This window comes from Argopecten irradians, chromosome 4 (assembly GCF_041381155.1).
Source record: "Argopecten irradians isolate NY chromosome 4, Ai_NY, whole genome shotgun sequence".
NCBI classification, from domain to species: domain Eukaryota; kingdom Metazoa; phylum Mollusca; class Bivalvia; order Pectinida; family Pectinidae; genus Argopecten; species Argopecten irradians.
The window spans coordinates 19,835,405-19,858,357 of NC_091137.1; the positions used below are offsets into that span (position 1 = coordinate 19,835,405).

Below are 22,953 nucleotides of genomic sequence, written 5' to 3' on the forward strand. Positions count from 1 at the left end.
ATTGCATCTTTATGATCTCGTCTTCAGAGAGGGCCCAACTGCTCAGTTCTCAGATCATAGGACATTGTTTATTGGTTAATGGTCAAACCATCTCCTATATAATCTAATAACACGGCAACATCAAAACAGTGACAGTAACGCTTACGTGTATACCGTACAGTTTAATTGTACTTGAAGTGGTTATTATGCGAAATTCACAAAGTACATGTATAACAACACGATAGCCAAGGAAAGATACCACGGGACAGTCGTAAACAGCAGTCACGTGCAGTTCCCAATAGTATTATTAACATGTGTCATCTGCTATATAATTGCACCTTTACATGGGTACGTTCGACCTCCTGATGTAGAATGAACAATAGAAAATAACCCCTCAAAATGTTGAAATTAACGAAGACGCAAAATACTGTACAATTGTGTACATGTGAAAATAAAGTGATTTACAAGTAGTCAAAATATCAAATACATCTCACGAAATAAATTTAACCTCTTAAAGTGTTTTATAACAGTCTCCGACTCAGTTTAGTATATCAGAATCGATAATCAATTTATGAATAAAACTGTAAATCTGTATAAAACATGAATTTTGTGTAATCAATGACAAAAATATACATTAGCCTTCTGCGATAGATAAAACATTTAGTTGATAAGTGTCAAAATAATAAAATGATTCGCACTTAGAACCAACCCCAATAGAAAAGATATTAAACTAATAAAGAAAATCATGGCCTCTATCTTAGTAACAGACACACTACCTCAGTAACATTACTTTATCATTCATCTTTTTGTTATTGTGTCTTCTACTATTCAATATCTTGAATTGCAGGTTGTGGTTCGTTAGATTGTATTTGCACTTTTTGTAGGACTCCTCAAGAATCTTTCACTTCATCTGATGATTTTGTCTTTCTGTCTATGTAAATATTTGCCATCCTTTTTGCATTTCGTGTGTTATTTGAGTCTGCTTTAAAATTTGTTGAGTTCGCTATGGTTACTTTGCTCTACGTTGATCAACTTTTTATCTTATTTTCTTATAGATCTATTCTTTATGCTGTCGTGTTTATGACTTATAAAGCGGTAAGAGTTCACTTTGTTTGTTTGATTAATTAACATCCTATTAACTGCTATGGAATCTAGTAATCTGGTTAGTGTTTTCACAACCTGGTCTACTTAGTTTGAGAGATATTCCTATCAGTTACTCATACACCGCTATTCACAAAATGTAGGCTTTTACGTTAACTAATGCATATGTTTAGATACCAAGATACAAGTCTATTCAAATCTACTTGTAGGTCTTTTTCAGGTTTTTTTTTTCACTTTTGTCGAACTTTTTTTTTCATTTGCAAACCATTGCTTGAGCTGCACCCGATTGGTACTTATATTGGTCCTAGCAAACTCTCTTATTAATTGCGGGCCTATTCACCAAATAGTTTCTAACCACTAAAACTGTAACTTTCCGCGATTTGGGTGCATTCTGAAAGTTTGACCATTACATCGATTTATTGAAGTAGTGTGGCCTTTTTTCAATTTCAACAATATTTTATTGATATTATGTACATCAATAGGATTGGACATCAGGCTACGCCTATTTAAGTCCTCTCCAGATCTTATTTTAAAGTATAAACATGAATTCATTCTGCAATTCATTAATACATATATTTATATATACAAATAAATTGAATTAGTTACAGTATATATAGTGATAATAATATTAATAATTACTAATTAAAGGGGGATAACTCCAATTTTATTTTTAATAGAAAATGTTTCAGAACAAGTTTAGTTATTTGGATTTCATATTCCTAATAATTGTAGTTTTTGGATAGGGATAAGAATCATGCTCATTTATTGACAGACTAACATACATACACACCATGAGATATTAGGCCAAAAAGTCCCTGTGCTTATCCCTTTGGAATATGTATGAGAGTCTGACAACAAATGAGCATTTTGTCTTCAGTATGAAAAAAAAATTGGTAGGAGATTGAATGCAAGTTTTTTTTTATACAATTGAAGTTAACCAACATTTATGATTCTAATATGTACATAGTTTGCTTATTCAATTAGATAATTATTATAGTATAACAGATTCTCAATATTCGATAAACAGTATTCAGTATCCATCCAGCCAGGATAGTTTAGAGTAAATTAGAAATAAATATTAACATATACAATAGTTTAGATGTTTAATTGCACTGCTAGATAGTATTTTGACTATCAAGTACTTAGATATGGGTACTTGTTACTTGTTATTATTTGCTTATATATGCAGAGGGCTATATGATACATGTATATAAAATATGTTTATCAAAAATCAAATCTTTTAGTATGGCATATATATTCAATCACGCATTGTAAAATATCTTTGTTAATATCATTATTGCAAAATTTACATCCATTTAATAGTTTTTCAATGTTTAAATGATTATGATTATCTGGTAAACCTAAGTTATTTATTTCCTGTATAAGAACTGCTCTCTGTTCATAGAAGTGCCTACAGTCAAAGAAAAAGTGATTTGAATTTTCATTGGTATAATAGCAGGAACAGGCTGGAGAATCTCTTAAATGATCGTGATAAAGATCAGAGTTTAAATTACTTGCTTGGTTTCGTAGCTGGCACAGAATAATGTTATATTTACGGTCGCCATGATATTTAAAAATATTAGAAATATCTGTAGTAGGAATATCATTATCAATTTTGATACTTTTTGTAAATTGTTCTAATGAATTATTAAATATGAGTTCTATATCTGTTTGATTAAATTCTCTTAGCATTGAGGGAATAAAGCTGTTGGGAGTATAATTCAGTTCTACAGAGGGGGGATTAAACAGGCGGTTATTCCTTAATGTGTAAGGAGTATTATTATTATCATTAAAGAATGGTTCAATCAAATTAGTAAGATATCTAGGGGATTCATTATTTACAATTTTAAACATTAATATTGATTGATGGAGTTTTCGTCTGAATGCAAGTGAATCAAGTCCAACTTCAGCATAAAGTTTATTATGCGATGTTCCTCGCCTCAGGCCTGTTATAATTCTTATTGTATCTATCTGTACAGATTCTAATAAGTCTTTATCTTGTTTTGTACAATTATCCCAAATGACATCACCATATTCTAGGTCTTATAAAGGATGTATATTTTTAAATGGCTCTTTTTATCTACATTATATTTAAGTAATCTTAAAATATTTAGTCTTTTAGAGGCCTGAGTATAAATATTGTTAATATGTTTGGACCATTTACCATCACTACTGAAAGTTACCCCCAAATGTTTATGAAATAGAACAGAGTTTACAATATCATCTGCAAATAGAATATCGTGATTGAATATATGTCTTTTTCTTGAGAAAAGTACAGTTTCTGTTTTTGAAGGATTAAAATTAATGTCCCACTTCTTTGCCCAATTATTGATATTACTTAGATCATTGGTTAGATTATCTGCAATTTCTACATGGTTATCAGTTATTATTTCATAAAGTGAAGTATCATCAGCAAAGAGTTTAATTTTACTATTTACACATTCAGTTATGTCATTAATATATAATAAGAATAGGAATGGCCCTAAGACAGAACCTTGTGGTACACCGGCATTGTCATTTTTAAAAGAAGATAGGAAACCCTCAGTAGATACTCTTTGTTTTCGATCAGAAAGATAATTTCGAAACCACTGTAACACTCTCCCTTTTATACCATAGGACTCTAATTTGAATAATAATCCTTCATGCCAGACTCTGTCGAAAGCTTTGCTAATATCGCAGAATATAAATTTTATTTCATTGTTTTTATCCAAATTATGCACTATCGTATTATAAATATCTAGTAACTGGATAACTGTAGAGTCTTTAGGCAAAAATCCTGATTGGTGCTTTGTTATAATATCACACCCTTTCATATAGTTAAACATATATTTAAAAATTACTTTTTCTATTATTTTACTAAAGCATGGTGTTACAGATATTGGTCTATAATTTGAAGCATTACTCTCGAGCCCTTTTCCTTTATAAATTGCATTGATATTAGCTGTTTTCCAAGATAATGGAATAACTCCAGTTTCTAAAGTTTTATTACACAGTAGAGTAAGAGGGTGTATAAGCGAAGGAGTTAGGTGTTTAATAATTTTTGGTATCATGTTGTCTGGACCAGGAGGTTTTTTTTTCATTAAGTAAGTCAAGTTTTTTATCTTTAATATCCTGTTCTAAAATAACAATGTTATCTAATCTAAAGGGGAAGGTGTTTTCCAAAGGTGGCAATGGATCTAAATTAGCAGATGAAGTAGATATTGAACTGAAATAGTTATTAAGACACTCTGCTTTATCCAAAGGGTGATGTATATAGTAATTATTTTCAAATAATGGAGGCAAAGAATGTGATATATTACTCGAGTTCATAACCGATTTGGCAATTTTCCACCATTTATTTAAAGGAATTGACTGATCTTGAAGGGATTTTTTTAGTTTATCGAAATGGTTTATTTTTTCAGTTCGAATTAAATCTATGACTTCATTTCTACTTTGCCTAAAGTTTGCCCAGTCAGTCTGTAAGTTAGTATTTCTGGCTCTTGTATGTAATCTGTTTCTTTTTCTAATTTGTTGTCTTATATTATTGGTCATCCATGGTTTATCATTTGGGCGTACAGTAATAGTTTTAGATGGAATAAATAGATTTATTTGTTCATTTATAGTATCAGTTAAAAGCTTATTGAATTCATTAGTGTCAAGGTTTTGTGTAATTACATCCCAGTTTACATTATTGATATTTGAATTCATCTGTATGAAATTTGCATTATCGTAGAGAAAGATATTTTTTATAAGATTTTTGTTTGAATACAGAGTAGGAACAAGTAAAATGGATAACTGAGTGATCACTGCATATTGGTGTACTCACTAAGGTATTTCTAATTAGATTAATGTTATTAGTAAAAAGTAAATCAATAGCAGTGGAAGTAGTATCAGTTACTCTTGCAGGTTCATTGATTATACTGGTGAGATTAAATTTTGTTAACAGTCTGCTTAAATAGTGGTTGTCAGGAATATTTAACATGTTTACATTTGTATCACCAGTTATAATGATATCAGTACCTGTATTTTTGTTATAAACCTCATCAAGAACTGTATCAAGCTTATTCCAATATTCAACATTTGATTCCGTCTATAAATACATCCTAATATTATTTTTTTTTATTATTGATGAAAATATCCAGATGATGAGCTCCAGATCCTCATGTTCCAAGTCTTCTCTTCTTTTAGTGTTTATAGTATTTTTACAATATATAATTATTCCACCTCCTAGCCCAGTCTTTCTATCTAGCCTATGAATATTATTAGAAAATGAATTTATGTTTATGTCAGAGTTTGGGATAATTGGTGTGAGATGAGTTTCAGTCAAGCATAATATATCTTTATCATAAAGTTCTGCTTCAATAATATCAATTTTATTTCTGAGTGATCTAACATTTAAATGAGAGATTTCAAGATTACAATGAGGCCTTTTTAACATTTTTGAAATGGTTGGTTGGTTGATTAGACTAATTAGCACCTAAGTCCATTTAAAGATGTTTCGGAAGGCTGTGGTATCGTCATGTTATATCTCCCTTTTATAGTAGGACTCTAATGTAAATGTTTTATTAATGTTTTTTTCTCTAATGATGGATTCCCGTGGGGCGTTTTGGTTATTGTTTTGGGCTTCATCTTCCATTTGTGGATACCTATTTTCCAGATTTCAAGTTAATTTCTTTCCTCTTATGATTTCTTGACGATTATCTTGAGGATCGTTGGAGGAATTCATCAGGTCCTGATGTGATTTGCTTAGACTTCTTCGTCACCATTTCTTTTGTGATGTTTTACTTTACATCAATTTGATGGGGACCCAGTAAAGATATGTTGGAGTTTTTGTTTTGTTTTTGTTTTTTAGAAGAAAAAATACAATGTTGAAATCGGAAGCTTTTTCTTTGTCAGTTATTTTTCTCGTTTATCATTCTTTTTCTTGTATAATAAGTTCCGAGTTGAAACCTTCATTTATGTCCGTATGGAAAAGTACTTGATGTTTTGTAATTAAAACCATAATAATCTAGTAATCATCGTGTAAAATAGTTGTCAGACTTGAAGATTTAGTCAAAAAATGTTCTGGTTATACCACGTGTTCGCTGGAATTTATTAAAAGAGAAATTTCGCGATACGGAATTCATTTTTACATAATTGCAGGCGATTATTTTATCAACTGTGTCAGCATTGTATAAACATGTGTTTTTCTGTCCGAATTTGGGTCCAAAATTCATTATAGTAACAGATATAAGAAGTACGATGCGCTGTCGGCGAAGAGTGAAGATAGTCTACTAGTATATAGATAAGAACCCTAGACTACTTTTTAGACTGGACTATACCAGACACATCTACTTCCTAGACTTACTAGACATCAAAACAAATATATTTATCTGACAATGACTTTCTATTTCAGTTTCCAAACGTCACTCCACAATAATTTAACAATATATTTACGATGTCAAAAAGGGTAAACAATATAGTAAAAATATCATTGATATGCGCAACTCAGCAAGAGCTTGCAAATAAAATAATTTTGGGGTTTTTTTTCAATCGGATATGACAAACGTGCAAGAAAAATTTGTTTGCAGTTTGCTAATATCATGTTTTTTCTTGAACCAATGAATAACAACTCCAAATTTATTTTCATTCCATACATTTACGTAATCAGGCTAGCTTATCTTTTACTTGACATCATGGAAATTTGTTGGAGTTTGTCTTTTTATCAATTATCAAAAATGTATGATCTTCATCACGAACCCAAGTGAAAAGCTCAATTATCACTTCTAGTATATTCTAGTATAGTACATGTATATCATAGTACATCGATACTGTAGTTTTTACATGGTACCAACAATACTCGTGTCTTTGAAAGAAATAATTAAGCAGAGTGTGCTGAAAAGTTGAAAGTACTCTATGTATACATATTCTCATGTCGGAATTTTATAGTTCTATTAGCTTTTACATGAGTATTGGACTTGACCTTGAGTACAGTATGTCAGTTACATTGGCAGTGTGTGACCAGCTGGTGCAGATGTGCTGATTACAGTGTAAGGACACCGAGGACGTCCACTGATAAGATATAACAGAACATTCCATATCTCTCTTTCAGTACTGCCAGTCGGACCCTACAAGACGTGGTAAGTTGTCTTCAGTAAGTTTTCATAACAGTTAAACTTAAGGTACAGTTTGATCCAAAGTAGAAGTGAGAGGTAGTGTATCTATAGTATTAAACAATTTGATACTTGAATACTATGCTTGATCATGTTACTGATGACTCGAAACAAACAAATGTTGATATTATTATCACTGGTGACATTAATGTAAATATGCTCACCATACAGCCTAATTCCACTTTTAGTAGACTCCTCAGCAAATATAATATGACAAACTTTGTAAATGACTTTACAAGAGTAACACCTGATTCCTCTACCTCAATTGACATTGTTCTTACAAATAACAATACCATTGTTAAAAATACACATATACCACTTCCGATATGCAGTGATCCTTCTGTTATTAATTTCAGTTTTTGTCATTCTGTTTTTAAACAACATACATATGCTAAAAACATTTATCTCTATAATGAAGCGGATGTTGTCAAGATGAATCAAATGATCAATAATATTGACTGGGTAAGTATTGGTGAACACCATGATGTAGATAGTTTCAATTCCATACTTAGTGATACTATAAATAGGGTTATGAATGAATTTATACCTCAAAAGAAAATAACTGTAAGACCTAATGACAAGCCATGGATGACAGGTGAGATTAGGCTAAAAATTAGACAGAGAAATAGAGTTCATAAAAAAGCAGTTCAAACCATTAATTCAGCTCATTGGGAAAATTTTAGAAATCTTAGAAATGAAACCATGACTTTGATTCGTAATGCAAAATCTGTATATTTGGAAAATTTAGAAAAATCTTTAAATGATATAAATACTTCTTCGTTTAAATGGTGGAAAACCGCAAAAACTCTACTTAAGTTCAATAATAAACACTCTATTATTCCACCATTAAATTATAATAATTCTTTCTTGTTCCATCCCATAGATAAAGCCGAAGGTTTTGTTGACTATTTTACATCAATATCAACTTCTTCTGATAATATTGATCCTTTGCCTGCTGTCCCTGAATCTCCTAACATACTTGATAATATTTTAATTCAGGAACAGGAAGTCAGAGATCAATTAATTATAATAAATGGAAATAAACCTGCTGGCTCTGGTGGCATAATACCTAAGGTCCTGAAACTTCTTTTATCATCAATTGTTACACCATTAACTATTTTATTCAACAAAACATTGTCAACTAGCTTTGTTCCTTCGTCTTGGAAACTTTCTAATATAAATGCTATTTATAAAGGCAAAGGTAGTGATAATGACATTTCAAATTACCGACCAATTTCAATTACATCTTGTCTTAGTAAAATATTAGAAAAGATTATCTTCAAACATTTATATAATCATCTTGTTGAACATGAAATGGTATCGAAATTCCAATCAGGATTTATTGGAGGAGACTCAACTATTTATCAATTACTCTCAATGTATGACACATTTATAAAAAAAATTAGATGAAGGGCTAGAAACTAGATCTATTTTTTGTAATATTAGCAAAGCCTTTGATCGGGTTTGGCACCCCGGCTTACTTTATAAGCTTGAAATGTATGGTGTTAAAAGTAATGTCTTAAATTGGTTTTAAAGTTATCTAGATAATCGTCAACACAGAGTTATAACTGAAGGTTTCTCCTCTTCATATCGTCAGGTAAGTGCGGGTGTCCCCCAGAGCTCAGTTCTCGGTCCTTTTCTTTTTCTAATCTATATAAATGACATAACTGATTGTATAACAAATGATAAAAGACTATTTGCAGATGATACCTCTCTTTTTAAGGTCACGGACATTTCTCCTTTAGATACAGCAAATAGTTTATCTGAGGACCCTGAAAATATAGATAAATGGTCTAAAAAATGGGATATTAAATTCAACCCAGATGATACAGAATCGCTTACTTTCAGTCGCAAAAGAAATATTATATGTCCAGATGTCTTATTCCAAAATGAGGTTATCAAAAATGTCAAAAACCACAAACATCTTGGCTTATTTCTTTCTGAGGATGGTAAATGGCACCACCATATTCACTACATTTACAAAAAAGCTTGTAATCGTATAAAACTTTTAAAAACTGTTAAATATAGATTGAGTCGAAAATCTTTAACTAATATTTATGTTTCATATATTAGACCGATATTAAAATATGGTTATATCTTGTTTGATAATTGTACACAGCAGGAAGCATTACTTCTTGAACTATTCAAATAGAGGCTGTCCGAATTATCCCTGGACTGCGTAAGGGAACATCTCATTATAAACTTTACTCAGAACTTGGCTGGGATACACTTGCCACAAGGCGCAAAAAACATAGACTTGTCCTTCTTTATAAAAATTTTATAACTGCTCCCTCCTATCTAAACGAATTAATTGAACAATACTTTAATAATGAAAACCCATATCTGTTAAGAAATGAAAGATTATTTGCAATTCCTTTTAGTAGATCTACCATTTATGCTAATAGTTTTATTCCAAAAACTCTGAAAGAATACAATGAACTTGCACTTAGATTTGATTTAACCAGTATCACCTCTATTAACCAATTTAAAAAACTTCTAAGCCAGAATATTAGTGATATCACACCCACAGATAATGCCAAGTACAAAACTTTTTTAAATTCAGGCAAAAGGAAAGATAATATTTTGATATGTCAATTACGGAACTGTTGTAGTAATTTAAACTTTGATCTTTATAATGATCACTTAGCAGAATCACCATTGTGCGAGTGTGGTAATGCATATGAAACCACTGAACATTACTTCTTCTCCTGTAGTAAATACAATTAACAGCGCAGAACTCTCCAAAATAAGTTAATAAATTTTACTTATAACCACTTTGACCTTCAAATACTTTTGTCTGGCTGTAATGATTGTAATAATGAAACAAACTTGAATATCTTTCAGTGTACACTAGATTTTGTAAGGGCTACTTATAGATTTCATAACATATAACCACCATCATAATTGTTTTACTTATTGATTCTTCCTTTTGTACTTCTAATTGTATGATTCATCAATAACTTTGATGAATTTATTAACTAATCGTGGTTAAAGATACCATACCTTTATTAATAAAATTAGTGTTCTGAAAAACACTTCTATAACAGCATCTGTTCCGATGGGCATTTATCATTTATTAGTTTACGTATTATTATATAAATTGTCATACTACATGTATTTAAAATATATGATTAATACATTTATCTTAGCTACATATCTGTTTAGGTAATTGTTAAAATTAATGCATGTGTCATGACAAGTATAAATTTAGACCAAAATTTATCTCAATATTCTGCAACATTTTATCTCTTGAATCATATACATGAATACAGCAGCCATGGTAGAATTTCTGAATCCCATTGGTGGATGACCATCGGCTTATTAGCCACATGGGCTTTCTGGTCTGTATCTGGTGGGTGAAGGTAATTTCCTCATGGCTGCTGCATTCTCATTTCTTTATTATTATACTTTTTGAAAAAAAATTACTATCTATAATCTCATTAATAATATATGATATATTGTCATGACTTATGAAACATGTACTTTCAAATGCTCTTTCGTGTTATTTGTATATATACATTTTGTTACCAGGGAGAGAACTTACATAGGCACTGCCTGTTGTTCGATCCTATTTCACTTGTTTGAAATAAAATTTTGTTGAAATGAAAAATTAAACAATTCCTATACAAAACATATTGCATATAAACACGTATACACAACTATATATTATGGTTGGAATTGTATCATTTTTAATCAGCATGAATAACAATATTGATATCCACTGTTAGTTTTCTGTCGTGTTTTCGCCTTTCTCTAAAAGTTAACGTAATTTCCTTTTCAGAAAATGCTGAGACACATTTTGCTCGCCGCCACTGTGGCCGCTGTGGTGACCGCCCAGGCCGGGTAACTATATCTATTTACTTATAAACAAGCATTTATATCCGAGCCAAAACCCTTATTCTGGCAGTCATGTACATAATTTTGAGCCCATGAAAACGTTTGTAAAGAAACATAAAGCTGTTCCAATTAAGCCCAAATAATTGAAAATATTGTAACTCTTGTGGTGATGGTGGTGGTGGTGGTGGTGGTGAGTTTACCCAGATTGTTCTTATATTCCCTAATCACAACTTAAGGAGCTCAAAGGGACATTAACTCTTCAAGGAAATGCAAACTTTGTAATTCATATCAATTTTGTGTTTGTCCTATAGATAGTCTAGGGGGGTAGAGATCGTAAGTGATCAGAATCTCTAGAGTATCGAGGATGTCTTCCATACATGTAAACGGATACTATTTTCTACAGTCTACAGTAAAACATTTTATGTTAAAAAGCTAATGTTTTTGAACTTCTCTATGGTATCACATTGTAAAAGAAAAGGGAGTGGGTGGAAACGTAGTTTGCCATAGCTCTTCGCTGGTTGACTACATGTCATTCCCTTCGTTCTTCAGTTTGTAAATGATATATTACACATTTTATCAAAAGGAGTCCTTCTTATATTTTCAAAAGATGATCGCAAGGCAATAGAATACATGTTTTTGTAGAAGTTTTTGAAAACTTATGGGGGCCTGGGTGCACCCCTTGTTGGCCAGTTCCTTTCCTTTTTGTTTCAACAAAAATATATCTTAACGATAATACTATAAGATAGAACAAACGATGTTAAAAAGTATTGTACATGGCAAAAGGCTCCTAAATGTTTGCTGATTTGTGGAAAGTGTTTCCTAAAAAAACAGGATGATAGTTATGATTCCTGGCAGCGTCTGGCCATGGACAGACCGCTAGCCTTCTTTTCTTTCATTGTACAATACACGAATTATGAAGACTGAGTATGTTAGGGAAAAATTATCTAATCTGACAGATAATGCATAAAAGTAAATTCATATATTTTTTATTTTAGTCCTATAAAAACCTATAATAGGCGGCCCCCAGACCCCACCCTTTTCTTTGCTTCGTGCCTCTATAAATATTCAGATTTTAGGCATTGCAATTCTGTAACTTTTTATTTAAAATATGACATTAGACGTCAAAAATAATAAACTAAGATGTTTACATGACTTCAATTATTTTCTGAAAAAGCGTTCTTCATTGAAGTCCTCAAAATGCATGAATTATTAGCATATATTCGAGAGCTTGTGGGGGACATTAGGCCTTTGACCCCCGCCCTTCTTCGTTTTACGTCCATGTAAATATTAAGATTTTGGTATTGCAATTCTGGAAGTAACAAAATTGGGAAATTAAATTAAAACTTCAAATGAAAAATATTACACTAGACACGAAAATCAGAAATAAACCTCCTTAAATGGCTTCAATTATTTTCTGGAAAAAAAATCATTAGATCCTCATTATGCAGGATTTTGCATCATTTATTCGAGAGCTCCTAGGGGCATAGGCGGCCCCTAGACCTCTCGCCTGATTTGCTTGGTCTCAGGACCCCTCTAACCTCAAAACCTGAATCCTCCCTGTATGTATATGTATAGTAATGTTTTTTCCTATCTATTTGGTCCCTGGATATGTATATGAATAGTAATGATTGTTTTCTATCTGTTAGGCCCTGGATATGTAAATTAATTTTTGTATATATAGGAATTCATTTTTTCTATTTATTAGGACCCTGGATATATATCGTGTTGGAACAGTTTGTATGTTAGTTCCTTGGATACATTGTATGTATATGCACATATGTGTAGTATTACAGTAGTGTATTTTTTCTATCTATTAGGCCCCTGGATATGTATGGTCTCATCAACGTGCTGTACATGAAGGCAGACAAGAACTTTGATGGCATAATCTCATCACAGGAACTAGACGACGTATTCACCGGCTTCGATCTTGACAGTAAACCATATCTAGCTACATATCAAAATATAATCCAAAATCAGCATGTTAAGACTAGTATATATATATATTAAGATCCATATCCGATTAAGATGTACAAACTGTTAAAATTTTTGTCCTCAGCCAACCACGCGTGGTAAAAATAAATGATAAAGAAACAAAAAGAAATCTGTGTAAATGAATTACAAAGAGACAAAAGATCATGATTCAAAATGTATACGCATGATAAATTACTATATACACCATTAATTTGTCAGTATAATCTTTTAAGGAGGTAAATCATGGAGGTTCTGTTGTTATTACTAGAGGACGGTAGTGTGACGATGGCTGAATTCACTGGGCTATGGAAGCTACTGACACATCAGAGTCAAGAGCACGCTGAAGCCTTCTTCCATCTGGCTGATCTCACTGATGATGACGTCATCGACTCCAGTGATCTCAAACTCATGTACGGCGTATTCGACATCGATCGTACGTTAAGTTTCTGGTATTTTTTCTCTCAATCCAAAAAATGTACATACAAGCAACAATAGCTTAGTCGGCTACAGCCATAGAGCATTAGGTGAAGTCCCAAAAGATCCAAAACTATACAACAATTTAAATTTCATAAGCAATCTCTTACAACATGGAGACATTTCAGTAAAGTGCACATTTTGCCAAAAACTAATAATTCAGTAGCCAACCATTCTATTTAAATATATGCCAGATTTATAAAACTGTTATGATAAAATCTAAATTTCACTATTAGTATTTTGGCCAATTTTAACGAAAATCAATCTTCTAAAACTTATATACTTACATTTACATGTATATCAATTTCCAGATACGGGAACTGTAACTGCGAAGAATTTCGCCACAAAATGGGTTCAGGTAAGCGACGATAGTGACATATCATTATGATTCTCTGTTGTTTAAAAAGCGTCACACATGAGTGTTCGCGATTAATAAGCAGACAAAATAAAACGCATAAAAGGGTATCAACTTAAAAACAGAGAGAGGGGGGTAGACGAAGGGAAGCTCGTCACTGTGATGTTTGTGTCTACTTACAGATTATCCAGGAGACTCCATTCGCTGTATTGTTTGAGCGAGCAGACACAGATAACAACAACCAGTTGACATCTACAGAGTTCAATGGTTTCTTCAACTCCTTCGATTTCAACAGTAAGTAGGCACATAATATATTGATCATTGCTTTATCATTGTCTCTTTGCATGGTCCCCAGTCTCTAGAAATGTCAAGGGGGAGGGGGAGATATACCTTCGAATTGACTGTTCAAGAGAGAGATTCTGCTTGGCACTATTTTAGTGGCGTGAACTACGGTGTTGGACAAATTCCCGACTTAGTTGAGTGATACTGGTCTTCGGGGAGACTGACATTGAAAACACCGCCCAAAACGTAAATACAATGTCCATGGGCGACTTAACTATATATCATAATGCAATATGTTCATTCAAATAAAGATAGATAATGTATATACGAATAATCTATAATACAGGTAATTTATCTCAGACCTTTATACAAAAAAATCGTATATAAGTTACTTATAATATGTAAATGCCTGATGAATATATTAAATTAAGATCTTCCTACAAAACTATTTTGAATTTGCAGCGTAAGTCCTTGTTGTAGGTATTGATTATGGCGTCATGTGTTTGTGAGCATTACGTCATACTTTTCAGATATCACGACGTAGGTTTCGCTTACAAAAGGAACGACGGCACAATGGATACCTACGAGCAAGGGAGATAATTCTACAAAATGGAAAGGCGGAATATATCATACTTTTATGTCGTGATTTCGTTTTCTGCACAGGTGATGGTTCTGTAGACAAGGCCGAGTTCGAACACGGATGGACCTCATCTTTATTCGGGACGAGTGCTGATGCTGACCATATCTTCCCTCAGATTACGCAAGGAACCACAATTGGTGCCGCACAGATGCCACCACTATTTGCCAAATATAATACTGACCGTACGTTATTTTTTCTTGGTGTATACAAAAAGTGCTTAATCAAACATTAATGTTTTACTAAATGATATGCATCAAGGCCATTGCTTTACTTTTGGCATTGGCCACTACACTGGAATCATAAATTTGATTGAATGCATAAATGAGTGAATGATATTAATTAAATGTGATCCACCGCCTACAGAACATAAAAAATACTCAACTGATTTTGCTTTTGATAATATTTTTCTCAGATGATGACCACATGACAATCATCGAAGCTGGCCAGGTAGAGTTGCTACTTTTTGTTATGTCATTTTACAATATAAATGTTCCTGTTGCTGTAATCACGAAATCATTGATATATCCGATCGGAACACATGTTTGATTGTTAATCCTCAATTACAGATGGCCGTCATGCAGCCCCCACCACCATCATCCTAGACAGACACCCTCCTGTAGTGTGGACTTCATTATACCACTAGGTGGGTTATTCTGGTACGAGGAACGATAGTTTGGCCATTACATGTTAAGGAAGAAGATCATTGATATTTCCATTGATTATTTTATTTATGATTGTTACATATTACAATTGGCCATTTATTGATGTTCTTATATCATAATATTGAGCACGATTGTGTACGTCTAAGTGACGGTCTTTACGTTTAAACTGTAGCTATGTTATCTCATTTACCATTAATTAAGCAGTAAAGAGTAAAATTATTCTTATTCTTTCATGTGCTAATATAACCTTGAGATTAAAACATATTTGTTATATTCGTATAAATTGATTGTAAAAATTATAAATTTTATTTCTCTTTTCCAGCCACCAACGTGTTTCAGAATAAAATCTTTAACAAATGATATGTGCTGTGAGTCAGTTTGTAATATTCACTGTATGAATTACCAGAGTATTATATTATTTACTGAACGTCAAACTCCTGTGTTTAAACACAGAAAAAATCGTTTGTGATGTTTTAGGACTTTGACAGATGAAAAAATCTAAACCTGAAAAGGTTCATTTTTTCTGTGGATCCACGATTTGTAAAAGAGGTTTTATGGGCCTAGACTGCTCCAGACCCCCTGTCTAATTGTTTTTTTTTTTTTTTTTTTTTTTCGTAACCTATAGCTTTTAACATATTTGTTTGCCCAAATGAAGGCAAGCGCGACATGCGTATTAATATCAGACGCGTCATCACAGGCATTTTATATCATTTCACATATCTCATCAAACATAGCATTCCGTTATAGACAATAACAAGTAACGCAGAGTTTAAAAGTGATTCACACTTTTTATTGGCTATGATATGGCGCCATGTCTGTAAACATTTCCATTTTGTTACAACACAATATCGTCAAATATTTGAAAATTAAAATACATTTCGTACATTAGTATGGGTGTCAAATTCAAGAACAAATGACAAACGAGAAAGGAAATATTATTAAAATCCATTTATTCAAGGGAACATGATATGGAAATACAATCAGCATTAGAATATAGAAATAGATATTCCAAGGGCCACTATAGTCGTTATAATCATCCCTAGAAAGTGTCGCAGCAAAACTGAAGGATCTGTTTGAAATAACAGATGAACATGCAGTTTGGTCCTTTGACGTACATCAAACGACTATAAATACACTTTAGACTTATGACTTTTAGGTTAGCCGTCACTGTCTCTGTAATGTCCCAAGGTAATTTTTGCACGAAGTTGATTTTTCTCCTGAATTGGCCTCTGTTTTGCTATGACATATCCCAGGGGTGGATATAACGGCCCTAGAGTACAGAGGATGAGCGGGACCCGGGTATATTGAAATCTTCAGAAGAATGGCGATTTTCTTCTTATTATGAATATATTAATAAAACCATAGGGAAAAGACAACAAATGGGTGTTGCCAGAACCTACTCTCTAGTTTAGATTATGTGTTATATCAATATTTCCGAGATTATATTAAGTGGTTAATATACTGCATATGTTACTGACATAAACTCTTATTGTAAATGTAATCAGTAAATTAAGGAAGAATCACGACCTCCTAAGTGCTGACCATGTGGTACTAAATAAGGAAAAGAGTGTCATTTTGTTGTGATTACATATCTCAGCCCACCAACTGTATAAGGAAGTTAAAGTGCCACACTTCACACATTTTTCCGTAAACTTCACCCCTTGGCTTAAATCATAGGATTCATTTGGACCACAATCTCCAGCCGAACAAGGTAAGTATTGTATATAGAATAATATCACACGGATCGGGATCGGGTTTGAAATGGTTACAAAAATATAAGGAGGTATCTCATTTAAAGGAATTTTATCAAACCATTTAGTTTTGTATCCTAAATCAAAACCAATATGCATTGCATGAAATTTAAACCTACCCACGAGTTTTACGTTCAACCGACTGCGCTTAAAGAGAAGTCCCTCTTTAGTTTGATGGATTGAGAGTATGACTGTAATAAGCCGGAGGTTCTTAGATCGATTTTCCTAGCAAAAGCAGTAAATGCATTCATATAAAATCACGGTCTCTGTTACATGAAATATTATAAAGAATAATAACAAGGAGAACATCTGTAATAGAATGAAGAAATCATAACAAAACTTTCAGATATAGCAGTGAACACGTCTCATTACATATAGGGAATATTACAAAAATAATCTGAAGAGGTATCAAATGCATCGCGTATTTCAAACCGGTCTATATTGTTTTCAAACAAATCTATTGATATAAAATGCAGCGAGTAATGCACTTTCTATTTTCGTACTTTCCGGAGTATAAGTCCCCTTTAAAATCGGAAGTGGGAAAAATGGAGCATCGAAAACGCAATAAACTGACGATGAAATGACTTAAGTTAAATGCTTTCTTCCAATAAAATTAAATCATGATACTAGCTGATAGCGATACATATCAATTTTTAAGGACAATATTTATTTGAAACATATGGGTACGGCGCATACTTATTAACTGGCTAATTTTATATTGTTACGGAAGATACCAGCACCATTCGCTCGACGCTAATCAATTTCAGATCTGACTTCTCACTATAAAATCACAACTAACTTTACGCGGTAACTACCTTTGGTCATAGACGTTAAAACAGCGAAGAAAATTACTAACACTTTCCGATTAAAGGAATGTTCTAAATGTTTAAGTAGATACATATGATTTCAATATTCAAATCCATTGAAGCATTTTAGCTAGGTTTTGAACTAATCTCAAGAGCGTAGTTTCAAAGATAGTGCTGTCTTCAAACTTAAGTTATACCTTTAAACTTATTGCAACATCATCAAAAATTATGTTTATACGTTTTAAACAAAATACGTCATTCGTTTTTAAAACTGTGATACTCCAATAAATACATGAAATAAAAAACATTTTCCTCTGATAAACCACTAACTGTAAGTTTAGTAAAGTGACTTCTTGCTGTATCCAACCAGACAATGCCCCGAAAAAGATAGATGTAGCCTTAAAGGAGATTGCTATTCTAGATTCAAATGGTCACTAAATAGGGTAAATACAAAGCTTGCTGAGGGCTTTACTGTGCAGTGCGCTTCCATTGAAAATACATTTACATTTACCTATCTTTCATATCGAATTTCACTATTTGTTGTCCTTTTAGTTCTGCATTAGTTTTTTTTTCTTTTTTTTTTTAACTTTAACTTATTTTGATCACCGCTTAATTTTCAAGAAGATAACATTGGGAAGATAATCTGTTGTTGAAAATTGCAACCTTACGTTATGCTGAATATAAAAATTCGTTTGATTGTGCAAAACATTCAATTACCATACACTTCAGATACAGAAAAAAAATCTTTGTCTTGTCCTGTATACGATCGCAATTTATTTTTAAAACATTCAAGATCTGACGAGGCTGAAAAAAGGAAAGAAATTAACTAGGTTGTATCAAATCAAAGTTGCAATGAAGTATTATATACATTTTACATTTACAGGATGGCAGTACAATTTTCTGGAGCCTGGTTCGTCTCCGTGGCTTTAGTGTATGTGGTGGCAAAGGTTGAAACACATTGTGTTGATGTAGTCAACTGCTCTTGTTTCCAAGACAACGCCAATAACATAATTGCTGACTGCTCAAGAAAACAGTTGTTTTTCATTCCAAAGTTTCAAACTAATGTAACAATAATAGACCTCAGCTACAATAACATTTTCAGACTATTACCAGCCATTCACAACGGTGTAGGACTTGGTCGATCAGACGAGTCGATGAACGAAAGGAATCCATTTTTGTCCTTAACACGACTGAACGCCCTTGACCTTAGTAATAATAGACTGGAGTATACACGTGACGTGTTTCCCGCAGATGTGTTCCAGGGTCTCAAGAATCTAGAAGTGTTGAATATCCAGCAGAACAACAACTACAAAATGGACCAGAACCTCAGCTATCCAGGATGTCTCGGTCAACTCACAAAGCTAAAACGACTTGGGATCGACGGACTTGACGCTACCTTACGTATCCCGAGAACACTGCCAGCGATGTCAGCTTTGAAATCGCTAGATATGTCTGGTGAAACAGGATTCTGTTATATGAAAGCGATCAGGTCGCAGTTTTTACGTGATGTTCCGAATCTAGAGTTTTTTAATGTTTCATCATGTGCATTGACATATATCGAAAACGGAACTTTCAAAGCGTTATCTAAACTCATATACCTTAACATATCGTACAACGATGGGTTGACGTTCGCTGTACTTCCCAATGTTACTTGTGACCTACAGTACACAAACATCACAACACTGGACATCAGCGGACTACATTGTATGTATGGTGTGGGCACATTTCTCTTCGTCAACGACTTCAAGTGCTTACAAAATACAAGCTTAGAAAATTTTGTGTGCAACAGTAATCGACTGGTACAGTTAGAAGACCAATTTACTTACCACTTTCCATCTACAGTGAAGTTCGTGGAAGCCCGGGACAACAGACTCACTTTCGGGATTTACGTATTGGAAATGGCGGGATTACTAAATTTAAAGCGAGGAGATTTCAGTAATCAGTACAATTCACACGATCCTTCCAAGCAAACACAACTGGATGACTGTTACGATTGGCGGGGTCCTCCAAAGGAAGGACATCTTAACTCGGTAAGCAGAACGAGAAACGTCTGGCGGAACCGGCCAAAGGATGGTCGGTCTCACTTAGTTAAAAACCAAAGATACAACTGGTGGGGCCCACCACAGGACGACCATCCATTCGTGGAAACAAGACAGGGAAAGACACGAGCGTTCACTTCTGACATTGTATATCAGAAGGTCGACAAGCCAATTCAATGGATATTTATTCCCCCGCCGAATATGACAGAATTGATATTTGAAAACGCAGATCTTGTTTATAAAATACCAAAATTGCTTATTGATGCAAACAATGATTTTCAAATGGTAAGTTTCAAAGGCAATTTCCTTCATACTTGGATTGGTCCTGTTACAAACCTGCACGCACTGGTATATCTGGATTTGTCCTACAACTACTGTTCCTACGTCAGCACTTTCTTCTTTAACCATACGCACAAGTTGCAGACACTACTCATCAGCCATAACTATCTAGGATTCATGCTGTTTGAGGACAGAGACGGCCAGACCTTTCAACACCTGGCTAACCTGGAAACCATTGATCTGTCATATAACAGGATCTCTGACCTTGGGTCAATGATATTGAAAAACCAAACCAATATGGTAACACTTAATCTGAGCTCTAACCTTTTACGACAGTTTAACGTTAAACTTGGTCACATGCAAAACCTAAAATACCTTGATTTATCAGACAACCAATTGCCGTATCTGAACCCCACAACCAGGTCAGAAATCAGCGATTTATTCACCCGAACCAATTTAAGCATTGATTTATCAAAGAATCCGTTTCAATGTTCGTGCGAGAAAAAGGATTTCCTTGGGTGGATAATGGAGAACAAAGGCTCGTTTTTGAAGTTTGAGAAGTATCAATGTTCTTTGAGCAATGGGACTGTCATGTCGTTCTGCAACCTGAGTTCTACTCTGGTCGAATTGGAGCGAAAGTGTGCTAGTTATGTTGTGCTGATTCTAGGAGTTGTATCGGCCATTGTTCTGGCCCTGTCAGTAACTATAGGTGGCCTTGTGTACCGATACAGGTGGAGGCTTCGCTATCTGTATTACATGGCCAGGAATAAATTCACACTGAAGGATCATGCAAGAGGCAAGGATAGGCTGATATATACATATGATGCCTTCATATCACATGCTGAAGAGGACTCGGAATTTGTCCTTGGCGATCTTCTTAAAAACCTGGAGGAAAATAGCCAGCTAAGTGTTTGCCTACATCAGCGAGATTTCATTGCGGGAAGGAATATAGCCGAGAACATTACAAACGCGATTCACAACAGTCGTAAAACCCTGGTAATTTTGTCCCCAGACTTTCTCCGCTCCAACTGGTGTATGTTCGAACTCAACATAGCGCGGATGGAGGGGATATACTCAAGGGAAAACACAAACAACATATTCCTTGTGTTCTATAAACACGTGCGTCCAGAAGACATTCCTCTCCCTGTTATGGAGTTGGTCAACAGTAACACGTACTTGGAGTATCCTGGAAGTATCCATGGTGACGCTGTCTTCTGGGACAAAATGGCGCAAGCTTTGGTGGTTTGATTCCCTAACCAGGGAATGGTAAACAAGTGGATCAAATTTACATGGTTCAAATTTCGGCTGTGTAATTAACATTATAACCAAAGGACACTTATGTTTTTCTGTGACAACATGGTAAATATCTAAATGATAAGCGGGTTTACATTGTTTTATGTGGCCAAATGGCCAGTTTTAAATGATTCACTTAATTACGGAATGGCAAATTAGCACTTTCCCATGAATATATGTATGCAATAAACTGAAATAATCCCAAATATTCCATGTTTTGTATGCACATATATGGATATATCAATAAATTACTGTTTAAACTAAAGTGAAATAATCCCAAATATTCCATGTTTTGTATGCACATATATGGATATATCAATAAAATACTGTTTAAACTAAAGTGAAATAATCCCAAATATTCCATGTTTTGTATGCACATATATGGATATATCAATAAAATACTGTTTAAACTAAAATGAAATAATCCCAAATATTCCATGTTTTGTATGCACATAATTATATGGATATATCAATAAAATACTGTTTAAACTAAAGTGAAATAATTTTACACTTATTTTTGTTTTTATTTTTGCTGTTTTTGTCACATTCTGGAATTCATTATTATTGTCAGATTATAAAAAAGTAAAGTATAAAGTGGTATAGGTGTCTGATAGTATACATTATTAACGTACTAGTATATACTAAATGTAGTAAGTGTATTGTTTTCTGTGTTCAGAAGTTAAGGGTTTAGATTACCTGTTCCTGTGTTGTTAATTGAGTTCCTTGTACTGATCGTGCTCGAGCTTTATGGAAACCTTTATTGGGGGAAGTGATTACTTGTGAATGTTTTCCTTGTCCATGGAAGGTCAAGTGTTTGGTTAGTTTTACGTCCCTATTACCGCAGCAGTCAATAAGGACATGCCAGCTGTAGAAGGTGGATGAAAACCTGACTACCAGGAGAAAAATACCAACCAGCGATCAATGTCACCATTTATAAAAATAGACATTTCTACCGGTGGCTGATTTGTACCATTTCGTCTTTCGCGAAAAGACGAAAATTAAGGTTTGCTACCTTTCCGAAACGTTTTTTGATTTTTAAAATGGGAATGTAAAACGAGATTAATAATTTAGTCGAGTGGCAAAAGTTATTAACTTAACGTTAATACTACACTTATTATCACCTCCTAAACAATTTAATTAAAATATATAAAATGTTAATTTTCATAACGCGGGTCGTCTTATGATTTTTCCCCCGTCGTCCTAAATACCGCGCGGTAGTTGACTATCACTGCGGCAGACGGTAAAACAGCGAAATGACTCTCCATTGTTATCATATATATTACGCAGGAAATCTTGCATATGTTTGGTGTTGTAACCTCATCTTAGGCCATCGGTATATATTTTCTGAGGTAA

The 22,953-nt window shown here is 33.4% G+C and overlaps 2 protein-coding genes across 4 annotated transcripts; both read left to right on the forward strand.

Moving 5' to 3' along the window:
- The first annotated feature begins 7,095 nt into the window (after window positions 1–7,095).
- LOC138320875 (uncharacterized) lies at window positions 7,096–15,792 on the forward strand. 3 transcript variants are annotated; one of them, XM_069264155.1, is made up of 10 exons: window positions 7,096–7,178; window positions 10,993–11,054; window positions 12,866–12,981; window positions 13,288–13,452; window positions 13,805–13,851; window positions 14,031–14,142; window positions 14,794–14,952; window positions 15,183–15,217; window positions 15,337–15,413; window positions 15,755–15,792. In XM_069264155.1, exons 2-9 carry the CDS (start codon window positions 10,996–10,998, stop codon window positions 15,370–15,372), a joined length of 729 nt encoding a protein of 242 aa, XP_069120256.1. In that variant the 5' UTR covers window positions 7,096–7,178; window positions 10,993–10,995; the 3' UTR covers window positions 15,373–15,413; window positions 15,755–15,792. The 3 variants fall into 3 exon arrangements, with proteins under 3 accessions (XP_069120256.1, XP_069120257.1, XP_069120258.1); XM_069264156.1 differs by having other exon boundaries at window positions 7,156–7,192; XM_069264157.1 differs by lacking the exon at window positions 7,096–7,178 and adding an exon at window positions 8,756–8,808.
- Window positions 15,793–17,078: 1,286 nt separating this feature from the next.
- On the forward strand, window positions 17,079–22,049 carry LOC138320876 (toll-like receptor 4). The gene is made up of 2 exons (XM_069264158.1): window positions 17,079–17,143; window positions 18,873–22,049. Exon 2 carries the CDS (start codon window positions 18,874–18,876, stop codon window positions 21,553–21,555), a length of 2,682 nt encoding a protein of 893 aa, XP_069120259.1. The 5' UTR covers window positions 17,079–17,143; window position 18,873; the 3' UTR covers window positions 21,556–22,049.
- The last annotated feature ends 904 nt before the right edge of the window (window positions 22,050–22,953 follow it).